The 20,970-nt window shown below is 43.3% G+C and overlaps 1 protein-coding gene across 1 annotated transcript in view; it reads left to right on the top strand.

Annotated features, from left to right (window-relative positions):
• Positions 1–20,970, top strand: part of COL4A1 (collagen type IV alpha 1 chain) — a 157,929-nt gene that overhangs the window by 52,190 nt on the left and 84,769 nt on the right. The window contains exon 2 of the mRNA XM_054447361.2: positions 10,599–10,658. Within this exon, the coding sequence (XP_054303336.2) occupies positions 10,599–10,658 (60 nt within the window). The remainder of the gene's footprint in view (positions 1–10,598; positions 10,659–20,970) is intronic.

Here is a 20,970-nt window from a genome sequence, read left to right as displayed (position 1 = left end):
GGAAGAGATTAGTGATGTCACTATTCTGGGGGAGAAGATGAGCACAAAATCAGCAATGATTTAGAATATTTAATTGTTTAAGGAAAAAAAGTGGTCAGATTGCCACCACTGGTTTTACTAAACTCTGTTTTTGAGTTGCATGTCCGTCATGCTTGAAATATTTCACTAGTCATTTAGGCTTTTCATGTTTCCTTTTAAAGTATGTTACAAACTGTAGGGCTCCTTAAAGGATCAGCTGGTGGAACGCAGTGGGATAAATAGAACATGGGCGCTGCTGTGTCTTCCTCAGAGCAAAGCCACCCTCCCGCTTCTGTGCTGTGTATCGCTTCCCAGAGGCAAACAGAGCCTTCAAGATACGCTTCAAAGAGAGTTCTGTTGATGGGAAACTATCTGCCTACTCCCTCTTGCTAGCCTTCCAGTAAACCTATGGATCATGGCATTAAGCTACACCATTTGTTTGGAATTTCTCGCTTAATGTGACAATGTGCAGTGCACTTCCTGGACCACAGAGGGATAGACAGCAGCTGCTGGCTAAGTGATCCTCTGATAGGAGCTAAGTGATATTCTGTTAGGAGCTAAGTGATCCTCTGGTTTCAAATCTAGACTCAGTTGGGAGTTCTTCTGAAGGCTGAATGCAGTAAAGGTTGTAGGTGGGGTCAGAAGGCATGGAGTTTTCCATGTGTGGTATCACGTTGGTGCTCAAAAAGTTTTATATTTTGGAGCATTTTGTATTTTGGATTTTGGGGTTAGGAATATTCAACCTGTAGGGCATTTCTTTTACAAACCTTCTCCTACTCCAATTAATCATGTTGATGGGCATAAAGACAGCACATTATACTTTATATATATATACACACACACATACATATATGCATATAATTATACTTATATATAATATACATACACATAATTATGTGTAGAAACATGCTTTAAAATTAAATGTTATTATAAATTTGGAGATTGTAGATGGAACAGATTAAAATGTAATTTACTTGGCTGGGAGTGGTGGCTCACTCCTGTAATCACAGCATTTTGGGAGGCCGAGGTGGGTGGTTCACCTGAGGTCAGGAGTTCGAGACCAGCCTGGCCAACATGGTGAAACCACGTCTCTACTAAAAATAGAAAAATCAGCCAGGCATGGTGGCAGGCACCTGTAATCCCAGCTACTTGGGAGGCTGAGACAGGAGAATTGCCTGAACCTGGGAGGGGGAGGTTGCAGTGAGCTGAGATCGCGCCATAGCACTCCAGCGTGGGCAACAGAGCGAGACTCCACCTCAAAAAAAAGTAATTTATTTATGATTAGGAATTAATAAAGAAGACACTTAATGCCCAGTTGTTGGAATTTCTTTAAGTCTTCCCGTAAATGTGCTATCACTTTTCAGACAGCAATTATAGACTCCTTTATCAGAGTCAGTGTTACTGGGACTAAGGAGAATTAAGGCGGAGAAGACTGTGCCTCTGCTGTAAGTCAGGCGTGGGTTCAAGGTCTTTATGCTATCAGGCTGTGCGGCCAAGATCTCAAAAGTTAAACTCCTGTCTGCCTCAGGAATGTGCTGTCTTAATTCTGTACCGGCTCGCACCTGTGCCTGTCTGGCAGCCTGTTCTCACCATCTTTCCCTCATCCTGGGTTCTTCCTAGGTGAACAGCCCTGACTTTTCACAACTCAGCTGAAGTGCGCCCTACTTTGGGGGTCCCTGAGTCCCCCTCTGGCATGCCTCTGGGTCTCTGCTCACCTCTCTTGCAGCCCATGTTGTATTGTAATTTCACCTTTCCCTATCTGGCTTGCTCACACACTCAGCTCTGTATTCTTAGCATTGAGGGGTGCCTGGCCCATGCAGGCGTGCAGTAGATGGGAAGTAAATCTCACCATCTGTTAAGAAAAAGATAAGTACGACTGGGCACTGCCAGGAGCTGTGAAGGAGTGCCTGGCACAGGCCTGCTGGTGCTTCCCCTGCCCCACCCACTCACCCCAGTCTTGGGCATGGGGCCTTGGGGCTGTCTTGCGTGGGCTGGGCTTGGGAGTCAGATGTTGAAAGTGAAGGCACAAGCCCACATGGCCGGTGCAGGAGTAGGCTGTGGAAGATGAAAACCGGGAATAGCTGGGAGAACTCCCTGCCCTTCAGCACAGCCGGGAGCTGCACAGTTCTCCAAAGTTGGAAGAAATAGTCCAACATCTTTTTTCGTGCCCGTCTGGGTAAAATTTGCTGTTCCTCAAAGGGTGCCTGTAGAATAGGCATTGGTGGAATGAAGGGGCTAAAGATGAAAGTTACAAAGGATGGGAGCAGGGCTGGTGGGAAAAGAATCCAGGGAACCCGGGAGAGTAGCTAAGAGTGACAACTCTATGGGTGGGAGATTCCTCCTCTGGAATTAGGGAGTTTGAGTTTCATTGAGAGAACGAAATGTCTCTCAAGTCTACATATTTGCCTGGAGCCGACACTTGGTTTGGGAGGGGCTCCGTGGGACCCGGATGCTGGGGACGCGCTGGCCTTGCCCCACTGTGCTAGTGCGTCAGGTCAGTGACTCACAAGCACGGGAAGGCTCGCCCCAGGTCATGCCTCCACAGATCATTCCTCCCAACAGTGTTTCCACCCGTGGGTCCCAGCGGACACACACGAAGCCCACCAACTCATTTCACACACAGCCATCCAAGGAACCACTGACCCATGGCAACTAATCATAGTCACATCTGCTTGCAGCTGGACAAAGACCAATGACCTGGAGGTGAAGTGCCGGTCTTCATGGTCATTCCCTCCAGGCCATCCTATTCCCCAAGCAGGAACATTTAATGTCCACCCCCGTTTAGTGGGAGAAAGGGAAGAAAAGAAGTGAAACATGAGTCAACAAAATTGTATGACGGGGAAAATGAGACCAGAACTGCAGTCACATGTTGTTCCTAAGAGAAGCCAAGAAAACACCCTCATTTCCTCAAGGCGTGTGGTTTCTTGGGAGCTTTTCTGCTCCGCAAACTCAGTCTCTAATGAGAAGCAGAATAGAGCATGTACCTCACATGTACAAATCTTAGTCATACTACAGCACAGAGACATGTTACATATTAGAAATTCACTGTTTCTCACATTTTTCGTGCTTTTTTTTTTTTTTTTTTTGCCAAGAATGTATCAACTCTTGTTGTTTTCAAATTAGGGTAGAAATATTGTGTAACTCTAAACAGTAGTAGGGACTGTTTTGTTTCTATGTCTTCCATTATTAAATGAAACAGAAATATTATTTTATTCATCTAAATTGTCCTTTCAGGGGAGTTAATGATGAATAATTATTTTCACATCTTTGGGATCACATCTATCTTACATTAGTCAAAACAAAATGATGATAATAAAACAAATGCAGATGAAAGCACAATGATTTTGAGTTCTGTGAGAATAAGGGAGAAAAGTTAATTTTACCTCTAAAACCACAATACTAAGTATATGTTTGGAAATTGAAAAATGTTATGCAAATGTAAGCTTTTAAGAAATCATTATTTGTACTACAACATTTGGCCTATATTTTACTATTTTGCTAGTAATTTTTAAATGCCATGGACACTTTTTTGGGGAGCTAACTTTTATTGAAGTTTAGAAACTTACAGAAACATATCAAAGGGGAAGGGCACAGCTCAGTGAATTTTCCCCAAAGTGAACATACCAGTGAACCCAGACTACGAACCAGAACATTACCAGAAGGCACGAAGTCCCTGGGGTCCTCTTCTAGTCATTAGCCCTCAAGAGTAACCAGGATCCAAAGTCATCTTGTTAGGCTTTGACTTTTATAGGAATGGAGTCACCCAGTTTGTCTTCTTTTGTGCCTGGTTCAGCTTGCTGCGGGTGCTGTGGCTGGCCTGCCCGGGTGTGGCCGGGGACTCCGTTCCATGAATATACCCCATCGTTTCTCAGTCCCTTGAACTGTTTCCAGCTGGGGCAATTGTGGATAGTGCTGCTGTGAACAGGCTTGAGCACATCCCTTTTTCTCTAATTTTATTGAAATACAACAAAGTGCAAAAATCACAAGTGCACAGCTCGATGAGTTTTTACCGACGTATACACCCATGTAGTCACCACCCGCAACAAGCCAAGAATGTTTCCTGCACCCCAGAAACCTCCCTCGTCCCCACCTTTGCCACACCCCGGCAGAACGTCATCACAATTCTGACTTCTTTCCCCATAGACAGATGCCTCTGTTCTTGAATTTAATGTGATGGGATCATACAGAGTGTGCTCTCTCTGGAGAAGTTTTAAGATTCTTTTTTAGGGCATTCTTAGGCCCTGGGGGTCCATGGAGATGGGGAGAGCCATTTTGCAGAACCTCACAGCCACAGCGGTTAAAACAAGCATGACACAAGCAGCACAGGCAAACAGGACAGAAGCTAGGAAGTCCATTCTCCATTTACAGTCTGTGAGGTTTCGCTATCCGAAAAAAGTGTGAGTGCCTGCTGCATCTGTGTGTGGTTATCTTTTATTCACCACACCAGCATTTTGTGTGTGTGAATGAAGTGGAATTTAAAATAATAGAATTGAGGCGAAGTGCAGTGGCTCACACCTGTAATCCCAGCATTTTGGGAGGCTGAGGCGTGTGGATCACTTGAGGCCAGGAGTTCGAAACCAGCCTGGCCAACATGGCGAAACCCCTTCTCTACTAAAAATACAAAAAATTATCCTGGCATGGTGGCCCGTGCCTGTAGTCCCAGCTACTCGGGAGGCTGAGGCAGGAGAATCGCTTGAATCCAGATGGCAGAGGTTGCAGTGAGCCGAGATCGCACCACTGCACTCCAGCCTGCGCGACGGAGCGAGACTCCGTTTTAGACTTGAAAAGATGAGACCCCAGCAGGACGTGATAAAGGTCAATGTGGTTTTGTCCAACTTGCCTCGGTTGGAGCAACGTACCAGTGCGTCCCTGCTGTGTGGCCGTGGGGCTTATCCCTGGGAGTGGAATTTCGGGGAAGGAGCTGGGGCCAGGGTCCAGCTTCAGCGGAGGCGGCCAAGCGGCTTCCAGAGGGGTTGGGAATGTTCCGCTCGCAATCCCACCGGGAGCGTGTGGGGCCCGCGCGTGCTGCGCACTTTTAATTCTGCCCAAGTAGCCCTAAAATACAGTCTCTTGTCTCCATACACTTATTTAGTTGGGTAGGTAATTATTTAAAAGACTCCCCGAGGAAGTGCGGCAACCAGGAAGAGCCCTCGACGGCAGTATCACCAGGAAAGTATTTTGACATTTTGCACAGCATAGGGAATGCGAGAAAGAATTTGAAAGATAAGCTGTTTAGACTTGGCAGATCTCCACATGTCCCTATTTGGTGGGATGTGAAACACATAAAAATTGTTAAAGCTGTGATGTTAAAGGTCTATCTTCCATCAAAAGCAGGGAAAAAATCGGAAAATTGAGGACTTCATCCTGTTTAACTCATTCCAAATATGCCTTCATCAGAAGACATGTCCCAGTTAAATTGTATAACACTGCACTCTTCTCCCCTCCCTCCCTCTCTCTCTGACACACACACACACACACACACACACACACACACACACACGAGTAGCATAGCAGCTGGTGTTCTTCGGTTCAGTTAAAAAGGCGTTCTCCAAACAGAATGAGCGAGCTTTCCTCTTTTTGCATCCTCTCGAATGGAATTCACTTTAATCTTGAGAAGAGCGCCCTCTTGGTCTGTAGATCCGAGAAAACCAGAAATAGGCTTTATTTCTTATTAAAACCATTGACTTCTCGTCCTCCCCTTTCTTCTTTGGTACTCGTACTGCGTATTGTAAAATCTTTGTGTATTTTAAGAACTTAATATACTTTATGACATTAATATGGATGGTGGATCTCTGAATATCTTAATTGGAGCATGAAAGAAAAGTTTCACAGTATTAATTATTTTCACATATCCTGAAAAGTTTAAGAGACTTTTAGAGAATATAAAAGATATTTGGTTTAGGGATTACTTTGTAGTACCTTTTGCATTCCTTTCATATTGTATTTTTTGTTTTCATTTAAAGTTGATCTTTGCTATTGAAGTTATGTGTGCGTGTGTGTGTCTGACAGAGTCCATTGAGGACTATTACTATTATTTTATTTTCTGTTTCAAACACAGTTAATTCAGTTCAGCTTCCATTTGGAGATAACTTATTATACTCTGTAGGCCACATGGTCTATGGGGAAGAGGCTAAAAGGACTTTCAAAACTGACTTGGTTTTCATTAAGTTTGTCTACAGTTTTAGGAGCATAAATAATAAATTCACCCCCAACCCCAAGAGCTTTCTAGGGTCCTCTTTTTCCACATTGGTCTGGGGTACCTGTGTTGCTGTTGTCCATGGCTGGTCTACTTCTGTGAGAGAGACCGAGACCCCCGCCTTTCTTTCCTTTGAGAACTCCCAGCCATATTCCCCGTCTTCCAAGTGGAGAATGCCTTCGTGACCCACTTTCATCCTCAAGACCACTTGGGTTAAGTGTGTGCCTCACAGGAACGCAACACAGGCATTGCTCCAGGGACTTGGAACTCACTGACCCTAGAACACCAATGAGGGGAAAACCAGGAAGAGGATGAGTACTGCACAGAATGTACAGTTCTTCCCGTTCTAGAATCTGGAACAGATGGTATGGGAGCTCATCTGTGGGGTCATCCAGACATGGGGAGAATGCAGAGCCCTCATAAAGGCCCTCAGATGTGCAGCCAGCAGGGAGCCGGTGGAGTCCACCAGTGTGCATATAGCTTTAGATTTTTCTGGGAGTCCAGATGCAAGGTGTAATTCCTCAGGAAATGATGAAATGGTGACATAGCTTTTCACATGTCAGGTCACCAGTGAAATTGTGAACCTGGGTAACCTGCATTATTTATGTACCCCTTTTAAACACAGTAATTTACAACAGTGAATTAAGACTTGCATTACTTGACTTTTATTTTAATTCATCATTTTAAGCTTATACATTACACCTGAGTGAAAGGGGTACTCAGGTCATCTTTTGTATTTTTTTTTTTTTTTGCAGTGAACCCTTGAATTGCAGCTAAAATTACCTTCATATGCCAGGGTGAAACCCAGCACTGGCCCTTATATGACAGAAAGGACCAGAATAGTGATATTTTAAAGTAGATTTTATTTAACAAAGTAAACATACATCTTAGGATATTTGTTTGTCATTCTTGTCATTCTAAAGGCTAGTTTTTTGTTTTGTTTTGTTTTGTTTTAACAAAACAATTTACATAAAGTGCTAGGCCACCCAGAATGTGACACAAACATCATGGTCTTAGACATCTTTTGTTCTGAAAAGCTAACCCTAATTTAGATATTTTTGGAATGATCAATTTTTTAGAATTGCCTTCTGGGGCCAGAAATGATAATAAAATTCCCTACACAAATAAAGCCATACATGTTTTTGGTCCCGGATTAAAAAAAAATACTTGCTTATGAAAAAGCGTAAGGTGGTGGGGGAAGGCCAGGGGTCGGGGGTCAGTCCTTTCTCATCTCTGATTTTCCCCAGTGTTCCTTAGTACCTGAAGTGGTCCCCAGGGTAAAACTACCCACCCGCCTGTCACCGGCACCGGCTGGGGGTGTTTCTGTACCAAAAGCACAAGAAGCTCCTTGACCCGAGCGTCCACAGTCACAGCCCTACAGCCTCTTATCTGCAGTCCCAGGCAATGGAAGCATTCACAGATGGCTTAAGGGCCCAGTTCCAGGAAATTCATTTTTATAACCTCCTTCAAATTGCAGAAAGATAAGCTTCTGAGATTTTATCAACCTTTTGGAAAACTCCAGATCACCAAATAGCCATTTTCAGCTTCAATCCCTTAAATCCCTGCTTAATCTGCTCTTTCCCAGAAAGCAGCAATTGACTCACAGGTCGAAAATCCACACTGCTTCAGGCTGGTGTTGAGTTTCTGCCAGCTGAGCCCAGATGACTGCTGGACATTTCCTAAATGGACTCTGCAGATACATGAGACTTAGCCTGGTGGGTTTTCCTTTTGATATCTGTAGGAGGGGGATGAGACACAGCAGAGTTTAAAGAACAGAGTTGTGTTTCCAAACTTGGCTCAAATGCAAACAGGTTGTGGGCAGTGGCATAATCCCAGCAAAGAGGCTGCCCCGGAACCCCAGGGACTTGGAGATAACCTGGTGATGGAATAGCTGGTCTGGATGGCTCCAGGTGCCAGGTGCCAGGTGCCAGCGCACTCCCAAGTCCTTGGCTCTTCCCTGGCTACTCTGTGATCTGGAGCAGTCGGGCAATCATTGCCGAATTCCCTGTTTGGAGCTTTGTCCCAAAGTGCTGTTGTGCACGAACGCACTGTGCGTTGAGGTGCGCAGTGCCACTGGATTTCCATCTACAGTTGTTATTTCAGGTTGCTTAGATGGGTAACACCAGTAACAGCACCAAGAATACAAACATAATTGGGTACTGATTTCATCAATTCTAAGATGTGCATTTATTAATGTTTTAACAACTCTGGAATTGGGATAGATCTAACAATTGATAATGTGTCATTGTTTAATTAGTACCATTCTTTATTTCTTATATGGGTTTTACAATTGGTGTCATCTTAGATGAAATACAGCTCACATCAGCCTCAATGCTACGGGAGCCTGGTGTGAGTTGTATGTGGGGCTGCCTCCAAAGCACTCAGGGTGTACCGGGGAGACACAGAAGTAAACAACGAGAAATGTGAGGAGCCTGACAATAGAGACATGCAGTCAGCAATTCTCAGGAGCCAGATAGGCAGCAGGTGACCTTCACCTGGGGATTAGACACATGGTAGTGCTGGCTGAGTTAGGAACCTCTGGTGAGGTCTCTCAGTACTGGTATTTGTCCATTTTGGAAGAACCTCCTGGAGCACAGGTTACAGATTTTGGCCTCATCTCTTTAGATGCCTCTGAGTGGTCACCAAAACCCAGATTATGAAGCAAATCTGTGCACACGGATTGATTTAAAATGTTAGGAGGTTATGAGAGTGTAGGCTGAAAATTGCCTACAATGTGAGTCAGAGAAAAACACAGACCCATCATCTCTGGAGTTTGCTTGGACTGTTGTCAGCTGTCCCCATTTCCAAAATATAAAATTGAGAACAGCTTACTGTCTTGGAGGCACTTGTTCAGATTTAGCTTTACAAAATAAATATCTCCAGATGTGATTGTTTTATGCAGAAGTCTCCATGGCAATGCAGCTGAGGCTTGAATATGTTGTTAAAAATATACACTTTGCATGATCACAGTACTATTAGTGGCATGATTTTATTTTCAGGAAATGATAATCACCTGAAGTAGAATATAAGTAAACATTTTGTATCAGACTTAAAGCAGAGCCTCTAATAAAGCTTATTAACCCGATTATTCATCTCATACCTCTTTACATTCTGTCCACAATACCTGTGTCTGTCATGGTTTAAAATTGGGATTCTTCTAAGGAAATTGCAAATGCGTGTATGTCCCGACATATTTCTGTCTTTTCATGTGATGGCAATTTTACATAATGGAAGTTGAAGTTGGGTTCTAATTTCAACTTTGTCCTAGCGTGTTATAATAAATCTTCTAATTCAGTTTCCACATCTGTAAATGGGGATGGCACTACCTATCTTGAAATGATTGTTATGCTCATTAAATAAGATGATCGCTGACTGTGCATGGCACCTGGTAAGCGTTTGAACACATGGTAGCTTGCTTCCTCTCCAGCTTTTATCACATGCTTGGATTCATTTCCTTCCATTTTTAACATTAATTTTTATGTTAGAAGTGAACTACAGGCTGGGCACAGTGTCTCATGCCTATAATCCCAGCACTTTGGGAGGCTGAGGTGGGTGGATCACCTGAGGTCAGGAGTTCGAGACCAGCCTGGTCAACATGATGAAACCCCATCTCTACTAAAAATACAAAAAATTAGCTGGGTTTGGTGATGGGTGCCTGTACTACCAGCTACTTGGGATGCTGAGGAAGGAGAATCACTTGAACTGGGGAGGTGGAGGTTGCAGTGAGCCAAGATCGCGCCATTGCACTCCAGCCTGGGCAACAAAAGCAACACTTTGTCTAAAAAAAAAAAAAAGTGAACTACAGGAATATTTTGTCGTTGACTGTTCTTTAATGCGACATTCAAGCTTTAATTGAATTCAAAAAGGAGTTCTTTAAGATTGGGGCTTAAAAATCAGCTCATTCCTTTATTCTGTTCTGTACAAACTTTTTTTGCGTGGCCGTGTGTCCTTGAGACTGCGCTGTTGGGAGCTCTCAGCCTCCCGTGGTCTTAGGTCTGACACCTCTAAATAAGAAGCATGACATTCGGGTAGCTTTGCAAATGTGGGTGGTGCCCTGTTAAACTAATCCCCGAGGGTGTCAACTTCAAATAGAAATTAACAAAGGACAAAAAGTATAGGTGACACTGTTCACTTTTTGGGCTGCGTTTAACACTTGGATTTGTTCTATTCAAGGATCTTTGTTTGGTCTATTTGGGCAGGGGATCTGCACCCTAAGTGGAACTGCATGACAGCCCCATGAAAACCAGTGCAGATAAGATTGTGTCCGAAGGACAGGGCAGGCTTCGCTCATAAACAAGTCAAGATGCCGGAACCATCTCCATTTGCATATTGCCCTCGCTTTGAAAGTGTTCTTCTATTTAAAGATGTTTTCTCTTCCTTCCAGGGTGGCTGTGCTGGCTCTGGCTGTGGCAAATGTGACTGCCATGGAGTGAAGGGACAAAAGGTGAGTTGCCGAAATTTAAATCACAACATTTCTTTTTGAATTGGACAGTAAGCACTACATTAACAGTAACCGAATAATCAGCAATTCAGGTAAAGCCTTATTACTGTTTTGATAATTTCCCCAGAGGAATACAAATGAAGCCAAACCAGGCTTGACATTACTTCTGAGTAGTAATATTATTATAATAGCTCTTCTCCAAAGAATGTAATAGTATGTGGCAATTAATGTAGAAAAAGATATTTGGTTTATTTTCCTTTCTGACTCTAAGGGTAACAAGTATATTGGTAGAAAATCTGTTGAATCTATTGTACTTTTTTGAATTGATGTATAAGTACTAATTTTAGCATTTTTCTGGAAAAAGAAACTAGTTCCTATTCTACTTGAGGGCCTTCTCTTCAAATTAGTATTTTTAAACCATCTTTTAATCCATCGCACGCTTGTCTAGATTTATTTATAAAAATACTGCCTGGCAAACTTAGTGTTTCCCAAATGTAAAATTAAAATATATTTCTTTCCAAGCAAACTCTTCCCCTCCCTCTCATTTAAGAACCAGGGCTCCAGATAGAGATAAGTTTCTCTGGAAGGCAAGTTGAGTCTGTGCATTTTGGTTGGTTGGAAAGAGGGTGCCTGACTGTTTTTTTATCCAGAGAATAGTGCAGCGTCCTGGTGCTGTCTGGGGGTCACCGTGAAAACCAGGTGTGGCCATGAGGAAACGTCACCACCTTAAGCCACTCGGCCTCTGGTGCAGGTGCGCGCAGCAGGTTGGGACCCTGTAGAATGGAGTGGATGCTCTGTAGGATACTGTTTCCAGAAAGCTGAAGGTGTCATTCTGGCCAGCGTGTGAATTCTTACTTCCCTCCCTGGCATGCCAGAGGTTTTATGGGGCCACAGACTGATGCTTTTGAAATTCAGCAAATTCTAGTTTACAGAAAATTCTGTGGTTTCTTTTTGGCTATTTGCTGAAATGCCAACATTATTATTTTAAAAAATATGCCCGATAGGTGGTGGCACTAGTGTTACCTGGACAGTTTTTGAATGAATGGAGTATGTAAGGAAAGTTTCACATCTTTTCTTATCAACTCTAATTTATCTTCATGCTCTGTTCTCTTTGGAATTTTTTCTAGCGATTTCCAGTGTGCATGTTCAAGAGTTATTTTAAAGCAGAGGCAAGTGTTTCTCATGCCACAGACATTTTGTTAAAAACCTAACTTGAAATATACAAGTGAGCACACCAAACTCATAAAAATATCCTTAAAATGATAAAATAGAGAACTTTGGGGTCCCGACAAAGAGAAAGTTAAGCCTGGATCATGATTACTCTGTTTTCCATGTGACTTTGAAAGCAGCAGGGCTGGAGCCAAGTTGGCTCTGCTCCCTCCTAGGGACAGCAGGGTTGATGTCCACCTCCATTTCCATTTGCTTCTGTCCAGCCGGCAGGCCTTAGCGACCCCTCCTGGCTCTGGAGCTTTACATACTTTCTTATTCTATCCACATCTATAAACTTATATATATATTTTTAGGCCAGGCGTGGTGGGTCACACCTGTAATCCTAGCAGTTTGGGAGGCTGAGGCAGGAGGATCACTGGAAGTCAGGAGTTTGAGACCACCCTGGCCAACATGGCGAAACTCAGTTTCTACTAAAAGTACAAAAATTAGCCCAGTGTGGTGACATGCGCCTCCAGTCCCAGCTACTCAGGAGGTTGAGACCGGAGAATCACTTGAACCCAGGAGGCAGAGGTTGCAGTGAGCCAAGAACGCGTCATTGCACTCTAGCCTAGGTGACAGAGCGAGGGTCTAACTCAAAACCAAAAAACTTGTAATTTTTTTAGCCTAATTTATTTCCGTTTTTCCCAAAAATCCACTCATCAAAACATGACAAGGGAGAATGATAGGGTGTAGCCTTCCCTACCTGTCAACTGACATCTCCACAACCTGGTAACACCCCTCAGAGCCAAGCCGCTTCCACTCCGAGTGGGCTACACATGTGTGGGGAAGGCAGGGAAGGCGGTGTCCAGCACCTGGCCTGAAGGAAAGGGGCCTCCAGCATTTTATCTCAACATTGCCGAAGGAGGAGCCCTTGCTGGGGGTGGTCCCCTCTGCCCAGGCGAGGTGTGTGCCTGTCCTGGCTCGGAGCCTGCGTGGGGCCTGCGCCCTGCTTAGGATAGGAAGGAGGAGAAGTGTGGGGCCATGTGGAAGTTGTGTCCCAAGGGAGGTTCCATGCCAGCTTCCTACAGGGGCCAGCTTTAGCCTTGACACTGGGAGTCAGCAGAGTCCAGGTCAGGACTGGGATGGAAGGAGCAGGATCCTGCTCTCCTCCTTGTGTGGCCTTAGCCAGGTTTCCCACCAAGGGACCCAGGCCAGGGAGCCCAGCACCTTCAGGACTTTTTTCGGCCTGACCTGCTCCTCTACACTCCTGTTTCTCCATTGCCAACTTTGGGGTTCTTACTGTTTTTTTAAAAATTTTTTAATTCCATAAAGAACATTTAAAATAAAATGCTGGCAAGCTCTACCTTAGACCATTCTGAATTTGTGATTTAAAAGGCAATGATGATTGAATGGGTTCAGAAGGCCTCTTGAAGTCTAGGCCTAGGACAATAGCTAAATGGTTTACTATTGTATCATTTTAACAAAAATAGAGAAGGCCTATTTTTTTCTCATCTTGAGCATAAACATTTCAGGTCCTATGGTTCACACAGCGTTGAGAAGGGGAAAGAGCCCTTCCTCCCACTGACAGAGGAAAATTTAAACAAACTTCCCCTTATTGTCTTGGAAGTCCTGTTAAAATAATCAATTTAATGATGTGAAATGCCTCAAGCTTCACTGAGCTAGGGTTTCCGATCTGGTTCCCTTTCTCTCATCCCAAAGTCAGCTAACAAAGAAATGTAGTCTAGGCTGGCAGATCAAGAGAAGAAATGGATCCTCCTCAGTGGCTGTCACCTTCCACCCTTCTGCACTTTCAGAGCGTCCCAGTCCTGGAAATGCCGACCTAGTATAAAAACAAAATGACTAAAGGGGTTGGAATAATGGAATACAAATCTGCTGGTTTAAATCACTAGTCTGCTTATGAGCTGCAACTGAACGTCTTCTATCCTCATAGAAGTTATTTTCATATTCCCAAATGTCTACATATTAAATTGATTTTGATTGGTTGTTCTTTAAACAGGACAGTAGGAGGCACAGCTCAGATGCAGTTAAAGTTACCAAGCTGAGTCAGAATGTCACAGCCTTAGAAATTTGGAAATTATTACTTCTAAGACATATTTTCCCACGTCTCTTTGAGGAGCACTTTGACACTATTATTTGCAAACCATCAGTATCCTCAACAGAAACTGGAATATCTCCAGTATAAATCTCTTTTGACAAAGTTCTGCTTTCTATGGAGATATGACAGAATGGACAAAATGTCTTATATTCTATAGATACTATAAATACATTTTAGCGCAACAGATCATTGCTGGTGTTATAATCTCATAGTTTTCAAGTAATCAGTAGATGCTAGATAGCTTGATCTGAGTTCAACAGTAAAATTCAGCAGGCTTCTACTGGATTTCAGAATCTTTGCTGAGTTGTTTACTTTTGCACTTGCCTGGAAGGCCACTCATATCTTCAGATGTTTTCTGTTAGGTAATTAATTTGTTCTTGCACACGGTGTCTCTGTGCTCCTCCAGAGACTGCGGCAGTGTGGGAATGCTGTCTGCTTGTACTGATTAGGGTTTTGAATGCTTGCCTTCACAGAAATAGCCAAAAGTTAAGCTCTTCTTTTGCGTGATAATTTGATTTTCTCAACTATTTAAGATAGTAGGAAAGGCAACACATTCCCAGAAGTTACTGCTGTATGCTAAGGAAATTAACCATTTATGTTTTGCTAAAACAGAGTTTGCACAAGACGCCTTTCAAATCATCTAACCTGGGAGCCCACGTTTCCATAACACTATCACCATAGTCTGTGACCCTGTAGTGTCCAAAATAGGGAATTTAAAGTTAAACTAGAGATGGAAGACTGGTGTACATAAATAAATAACAAGGCGAGAGTAAACCATCAAATTCCAGGAGAAGCTGTTGAGAAAACAAATACAACAGTCTTTCTGAGAAGGAAGTGATCCCTGGGACCTGGAGCATAAAATCAAGGGACAGCTTCCCCGATTCAGCAGGACCCCAGCCTCTCATGTCCTCACTAATTTGCCAGGCTTCCTTGGATAGAGACTAGGTTCGTCTGCCACACATATGTATGAAGACACATGTTAATTGAACTGCATTAATCAGAGAAAACAGCTCTTGGGACCCGTTGATAAATGCTGTCATAGCAAAGGTTTGATGGTTTCTACTATAGTGACTCTAAAAAGGGACATTCCCAAGCCACAGTCTTGTGAGCAGAGTCTTAATTAAGCAGAATTGTAGCATTTCTAGTGAATAGGGACAACTGTGTGGGTATCTCATATCTTCTTGTAATACTTTAACCCTGCCGATACCCAGATCCTTGGCAAAGATATAGAGAAGCAGCACATTATCCTGTTATTACTAATTAGATTGTCTATAAATCACAGCTCCTGTCCACATTGGCTCTGCATTGCAATAATATTGTCATCAGATAGAACAACCAAGATTGCTTTCCAAGCAGAGAACTTTGAAAATGGCATTGCTATCTGTCTGTCTAAAATGTGTACCTTATCTGATTTGAAAAGGCTGGAGAAGTCTGTGGCCAATCTGGAAGTGATTTCTTTTCTGGCCCAGGAAATCTGGGAAGAGTTTAATGTCATGTATGGCTGAGTTTGTACAGGATACCCTTTCCTTTGTTATGGCAAACAGTTTGTAGCTTTACCAGCCGTTTAGCGCCTAGATATTTGACATAATCGGTGTATGTCCATGTCACACCTTTGTATAAACCTGTCTCTCTGCATCTCAACATTTGGCTATAGCTGCTGCTTTTACACAACAGATCTAGGCCAGGATAGAAAAATCCTGGCTTGTGAGTGTCAGAGCAAGAAAGAGAAAGAGACTGTATCTTGGGCCAGGCCTGGGGCTGAGTATGTTTTATGCACATAATTGTAATATCTATTACACAGTGGAAGAAACCAGCCAGCCCAGGCTTTTTCCACTTGGTATTGACAGTTTGAGTGGGATAATTTTTGGTTGTGGGTCTGTCCTGTCCATTGTAGGATGTTGAGCAGCATCCCAGCCTTTACACATCAGATGCCAGGAGCACCCCCACCCCAGCAGTCATGACATAAATATATCTCCAGCTGTTGCTAAATGTCTCCTGGCGGGGGGTGGGGGGTGCAGACTCACCCTGGATTGAATACCGCTGAACTAACCCCATCTTCTATAGCTAATAAAAGACGAATAACAGGATTCAGGCACTAACCAGACTACGACTCAGTTTCTACTCCTTCAGATAAGCAGACCCTAATCTGAGGGAGTCGGGCCAGCTGAAGACATGGCTCAGAATATCCCGAAGTCTTGAGCAAGTTCCTTTCCTCTCACTGACTCTGTGGTGGACCCACCGCGCCCCTGGCCGCCTGCCAAGGACAGCAAGCCTTCTGAAGCCTTTCTCTAATGGGTCGGGACGGGGAGGACTGCTGGAGGACCACAAAGAAATGAGCCTACTCCTCTGGGGCCCTGGGCAGACCTCCCAGTTCCTGTTCTAAAGAAGTCAACGTGGGCCTCCAGCCTGGTTCAACAAATAACCCACAGCAAGCCCCTGTGTGTGACAAGGGGCAGGTCAGCCAGTCAGCAGCCACTCCTGCGCCACTGTCCCCTCCTGAGACAGGTTAGGGGTGCCCAGCCCATCAAAACGTGCATCCCACCCCATTCAGGATTGCTTTTCCCTGTGCATTAGGAATAAAACCTCTCTAAGGGGAAGGCATTTTGAAGTAAGCCTGTTTCAGGCCTGTGAGAGGGCTGCAGAAACACCCCCAGCGTGAGCACTGGGTCACCCCACAGCCCCTGCCTTTCGGAAATTCTGGTGTAGACTCCGCTGCACAGGAAGCTCCTTGCTCTGTTTGAAGGCTGGTGGTCTTCACTGTGTCTCCGCGATTCCCCAGGACGTGGGCACGGCCATGCTTCTCACGCATCCTCTCTGACTCAGGATCATCGACTTGTGCCTCTGCCTCCTCCACATCTGGAAGAGGTGTCTTCTTTTCCCTTTTCACAGGCTACTTAGAGCTGGAGAGGGATTGCGTCTGTCGATCCTTAGATACACGATTAATTAATCAACGCGTGTTTTTCAGTTGTTACTTTGCTGGGCACTTTGAGAGATGCAAAATGAGCATTCTTAGTATATTTCTCTCAAGGACATACAAAATAAGAAGAAAAATATTATCTGTAAGGAATGCCATAAATCTAATACCTAAATACGAGAAAAGAAGAGGACAGATTTTCCAGTCTGTTGAATTAGATGCGCCATTTTACATTGATTGTTTTTTATTAGCTCCCATTGCCAGAGACATTGCAACGTCTACGTGATAAGGAGTTTAGGCTTGATCTTGGATGCTGTTTTTAAACACATCATCTACAACATTCTAGTCTTTTTTGTGCTATATTGTAACAATTGTCAGAGTGCCTTAGAATCTAACTTTACCTTTAAGGTATGGGACTCACTTTTTCCTAAGATCATAAATTTAGGGTATTTTCGTAGTTGTAATTAAATCTTAGATGAAATTCCTTTTTGAGACAGGGACTGTACTTTATTTGTATTTTTGGAGAATTCAATAATCTTCAATTTATAAATATATTTATTTCCATGATCGTTCCTCTAATTTACACATGGGCAACAATAGACATAGTTTTAGCCATGCTTTCATTATGAAATTAAAATATACGAGGACAGAGTGCTTTAAATATTCCACTGTATAGATGGACTGGCTCTTCTCCTGTTATTCCTTGTTATTCCTAGTATCTATGTAGAATATATTTGCATCTCTAGTAATTATTAAAGAATAATAATTATCTTCTTGTATGATTATCTTTCTTGCATATCTTCTTTCTTTTTTTTTTTTTTTTTGAGACAGAGTCTTACTCTGTCACCCAGGCTGGTGTGCAGTGGCGTGATCTCGGCTCACTGCAAGCTCCGCCTCCTGGGTTCACCAGTTCATGCCATTCTCCTGCCTCAGTCTCCCAAGTAGCTGGGACTACAGGCGCCCGCCACCATGCCAGGCTAATTTTTTTGTATTTTTAGTAGAGACGGGGTTTCACCCTGTTAGCCAGGATGGTCTCGATCTCCTGACCTTGTGATCTGCCCGCCTCAGCCTCCCAAAGTGCTGGGATTACAGGCGTGAGCCACCGTGCCCAGCATCTTCTTTCTTTTATTGCTGTTTTTAACAGAGTATTAAAATTTTTTTCCTATAAATTATATTAACCATTGTTGTAAACGTTAAAAGTGTTATGCTTCTTCTTAGATACTAAATTCTTTACTCAAGCACATGAAAGCAAATATTTTTGTGTAGACTCTTTGAAACTTTGGATAAGTTAATTCATTTGAACTAATAATGGTGAGTTATTAATAATAAAAGTAATTTATTAAGTACTTAATATGTGAGAGGCACTGTGCCAGGTTTGACTTCGTGAGAATTTCAAATCTAGTCTATTTAAAAAGAAATTCAATTTTCTTACTTATAAGGTGTGAAATATATACCATAAAACCACAACGCACTAAAAAGTGTTCCTTAGTATACAATACTAGGGGGGATTTAAAAAATAAATATGAGATTTGTTTAGGTAGTGCATTAAGCATATTTGAAATTACTAATATTTTTGAGATCAATTGAATGCCTTTGTTTATACATGTTTTGAATATTCCTGAGAGACAATAGTGTCTAGTTTAGCCTTTCCCAAAATATGATCATCAGACCATCTTTAGGATGTCAACAGATGTTTCCTCCGGGATGGAAACGGGAAGAGGTTCCAAGGACACAGGCGTTTGGGGAAAACTGAGTTCAGGTTAAATGGACATTTGTTGTTTTGCCCTGGGATGTCTCAGAGTCTGTAATAAGATAGTGTATCATCTGGACCTTCCGTGGGTGCTGTGTCATATACAGTTCCCCACACTTATTTAAACCCCTCCCTTTTTTTTCTTTTTCTTTTTTGAGATGGAGTCTCTGTCACTCAGGCTGGAGTACAGTGGCACGATCTCGGCTCACTGCAACCTCCGTCTCCTGGGTTCAAGTGATTCTCATGCCTCAGCCTCCCAAGTAGCTGGGATTATAGGCATTTACCCCCCTACCTGGCTAATTTTTGTATTTTTAGTAGAGACAGGGTTTCACCGTGTTGGCCAGGCTGGTCTGGAACTCCTGACCTCAAGAGATTTGCCGTCTCGGCCTCCCAAAGTGTTGGGATGACAGGCGTGAGCCACTGTGCCGAGCTTCTGACCCTTTTTATTTCTCAAGCCAGGAACGGCCTTTGTGAAAGAGTGGATTGGTGGATAAAACCTTGATTCTAGTGTGAGTTCCCCCATCTACCCACTGTTTTTCACCAAGTTGTTTTGACCAAGTTATGCCCTGACCTGGAAATTCCCCAGAGTTGCTAAAAGAACTGAATGGGGGATACTGTACGTAAGAGCACTTAAGAAATTTAAAATGTCACATGTGGGGACATATGCGTGTCATGTGAATAGCAGCTGCATTTTGAAGTTGCAATAAATGTGAGGAAAATGTGCTTGTTAGCTCAGTTCTAGACAGATCCATGGATAGAAAGACATAGACATGGATCCTTATCCAGCTAAGTATTCACAATCCGCAGGTGAAGCCTGGAAACCCAGAGAAATGGACCTGTTCCATCCGTGACAGAAACTCTCCCAGGACCTAAATTAAAGGGATGTTAGAATGTTTTGAGAATCTTGGCAGAACCATTAGGTAGTGTTTGTAGCTTTTGGATGCTTTTGGTGGAGGGAAAATAAGATGGGCTCACTTGGGAGGTCTGCCTGCAGTTTCCATCCAAATTTCTAATCAACATTGTGGTTTTATCATCCATTTCCGGAATCATTACCCCTTAAAATGTGAGGAAAACGACTCTCCTTTTCTTCAATTCCCCAACTTTTCCAAATACCGCTGCGAGTTTTTGTTGCCAACAGCTTTCCCGATGTGCGTGTACTTACCGACGTCCAGACTCCTCCCTCCCCTCGGCGAGCCTTGCTTGGTCTAGCTATTATTCAAAGGGGAACATGCGTGAGATATCACTTTGTTTTTGCCATCTAATGGATTCCACCCCCCCAAAGTATCTGACTTTGACACTCAGGCTCATCTGCAGGACCCGAGGGTGTCTTCCCTCCCCTCCCGTTGGCTGGCTAAATGGGTTAATAGAATACATTCTCTTTTCCTTTTCCGTGTTTTGTCTGGCGTTTGCAATGCCAAGATTTTTTTCCAGATGTCCCCTATTTCCTATTTCCACATACCGCACATGAATCATCATCTGGCAGAGGAATCGTGAGAATCCATGTGATCAGTGTGGGTTCCCACATTCACCTACTTTTGTCTTTTTTGATAATTCTTTGAAAACAATGAATTTTTTAAAAAATATGCCTGAATTCAAGAGTAAAATATCAACAATGTACCCTAGAAAAGCCCCTGGAAGCAGATCTGTGCTAAATGGTTTATTTTATTCTGCACACGAGGCCCACCCGTCGCTGGCTCCCCTATGCCTTGGACGTCACTGATACACACACATCCCCTTCCCGAACAGGGAGAGTGAGCTGCATATTCTTGTTTCCAGCTCCACTTCCTAGTTCTGCCCACCGTAAAATTTGCCCTTTTGCCATGCACTGTGGGACCTGTTAGACTCAGGAGAGACCATCATACAAATTGATGGCTCTTGATTTGCAGCTGTATCTGGAGCTCACTGAATCTAGTGCAGCTTTAAAAATAGGGAGCCCATTCTGTTTCCAAGTTCAGAAGGAGCAGCAGAAAACTAAGTATCTTGAATGGCAGATCACATGCCGTGACTTTTAAAGCCCAGAGCACTCTCCAGGAGTACAGGCTGTCATCGGTGTGGCCCAGCACCAGCAGCCTCTGTCCTATTTATGGGAAAAAACATTTTCTTGTAAATATGATCTTGACAAAACATTGGCTGGCAGGAAAATAGCTTTCTTTTCAGGGGAGCAAAATGAGAGTGTATATTTTAATTCAAGATCAAAGACTTAACATAAAACAAACCCTGACAAATGAAAACTGGGCAATGGGATTTTCCTCTTGTTTGTTGGTAGAATATTTTGAGCATTCAAATACGTTTCTAGACAGCAAGTTGTGACGCTAGATAATTAGGTAGTGTGGGTGTGGAGAACTGCACGCTCAAAAATGGTATTAACAGAACCCTCATCCTTGTG

Source organism: Pongo pygmaeus, chromosome 14 (genome assembly GCF_028885625.2).
Source record: "Pongo pygmaeus isolate AG05252 chromosome 14, NHGRI_mPonPyg2-v2.0_pri, whole genome shotgun sequence".
NCBI classification, from domain to species: Eukaryota; Metazoa; Chordata; class Mammalia; order Primates; family Hominidae; genus Pongo; species Pongo pygmaeus.
The sequence above is the reverse complement of the archived record's forward strand: the minus strand, read 5'-3'. Positions and strand labels throughout refer to the sequence as shown.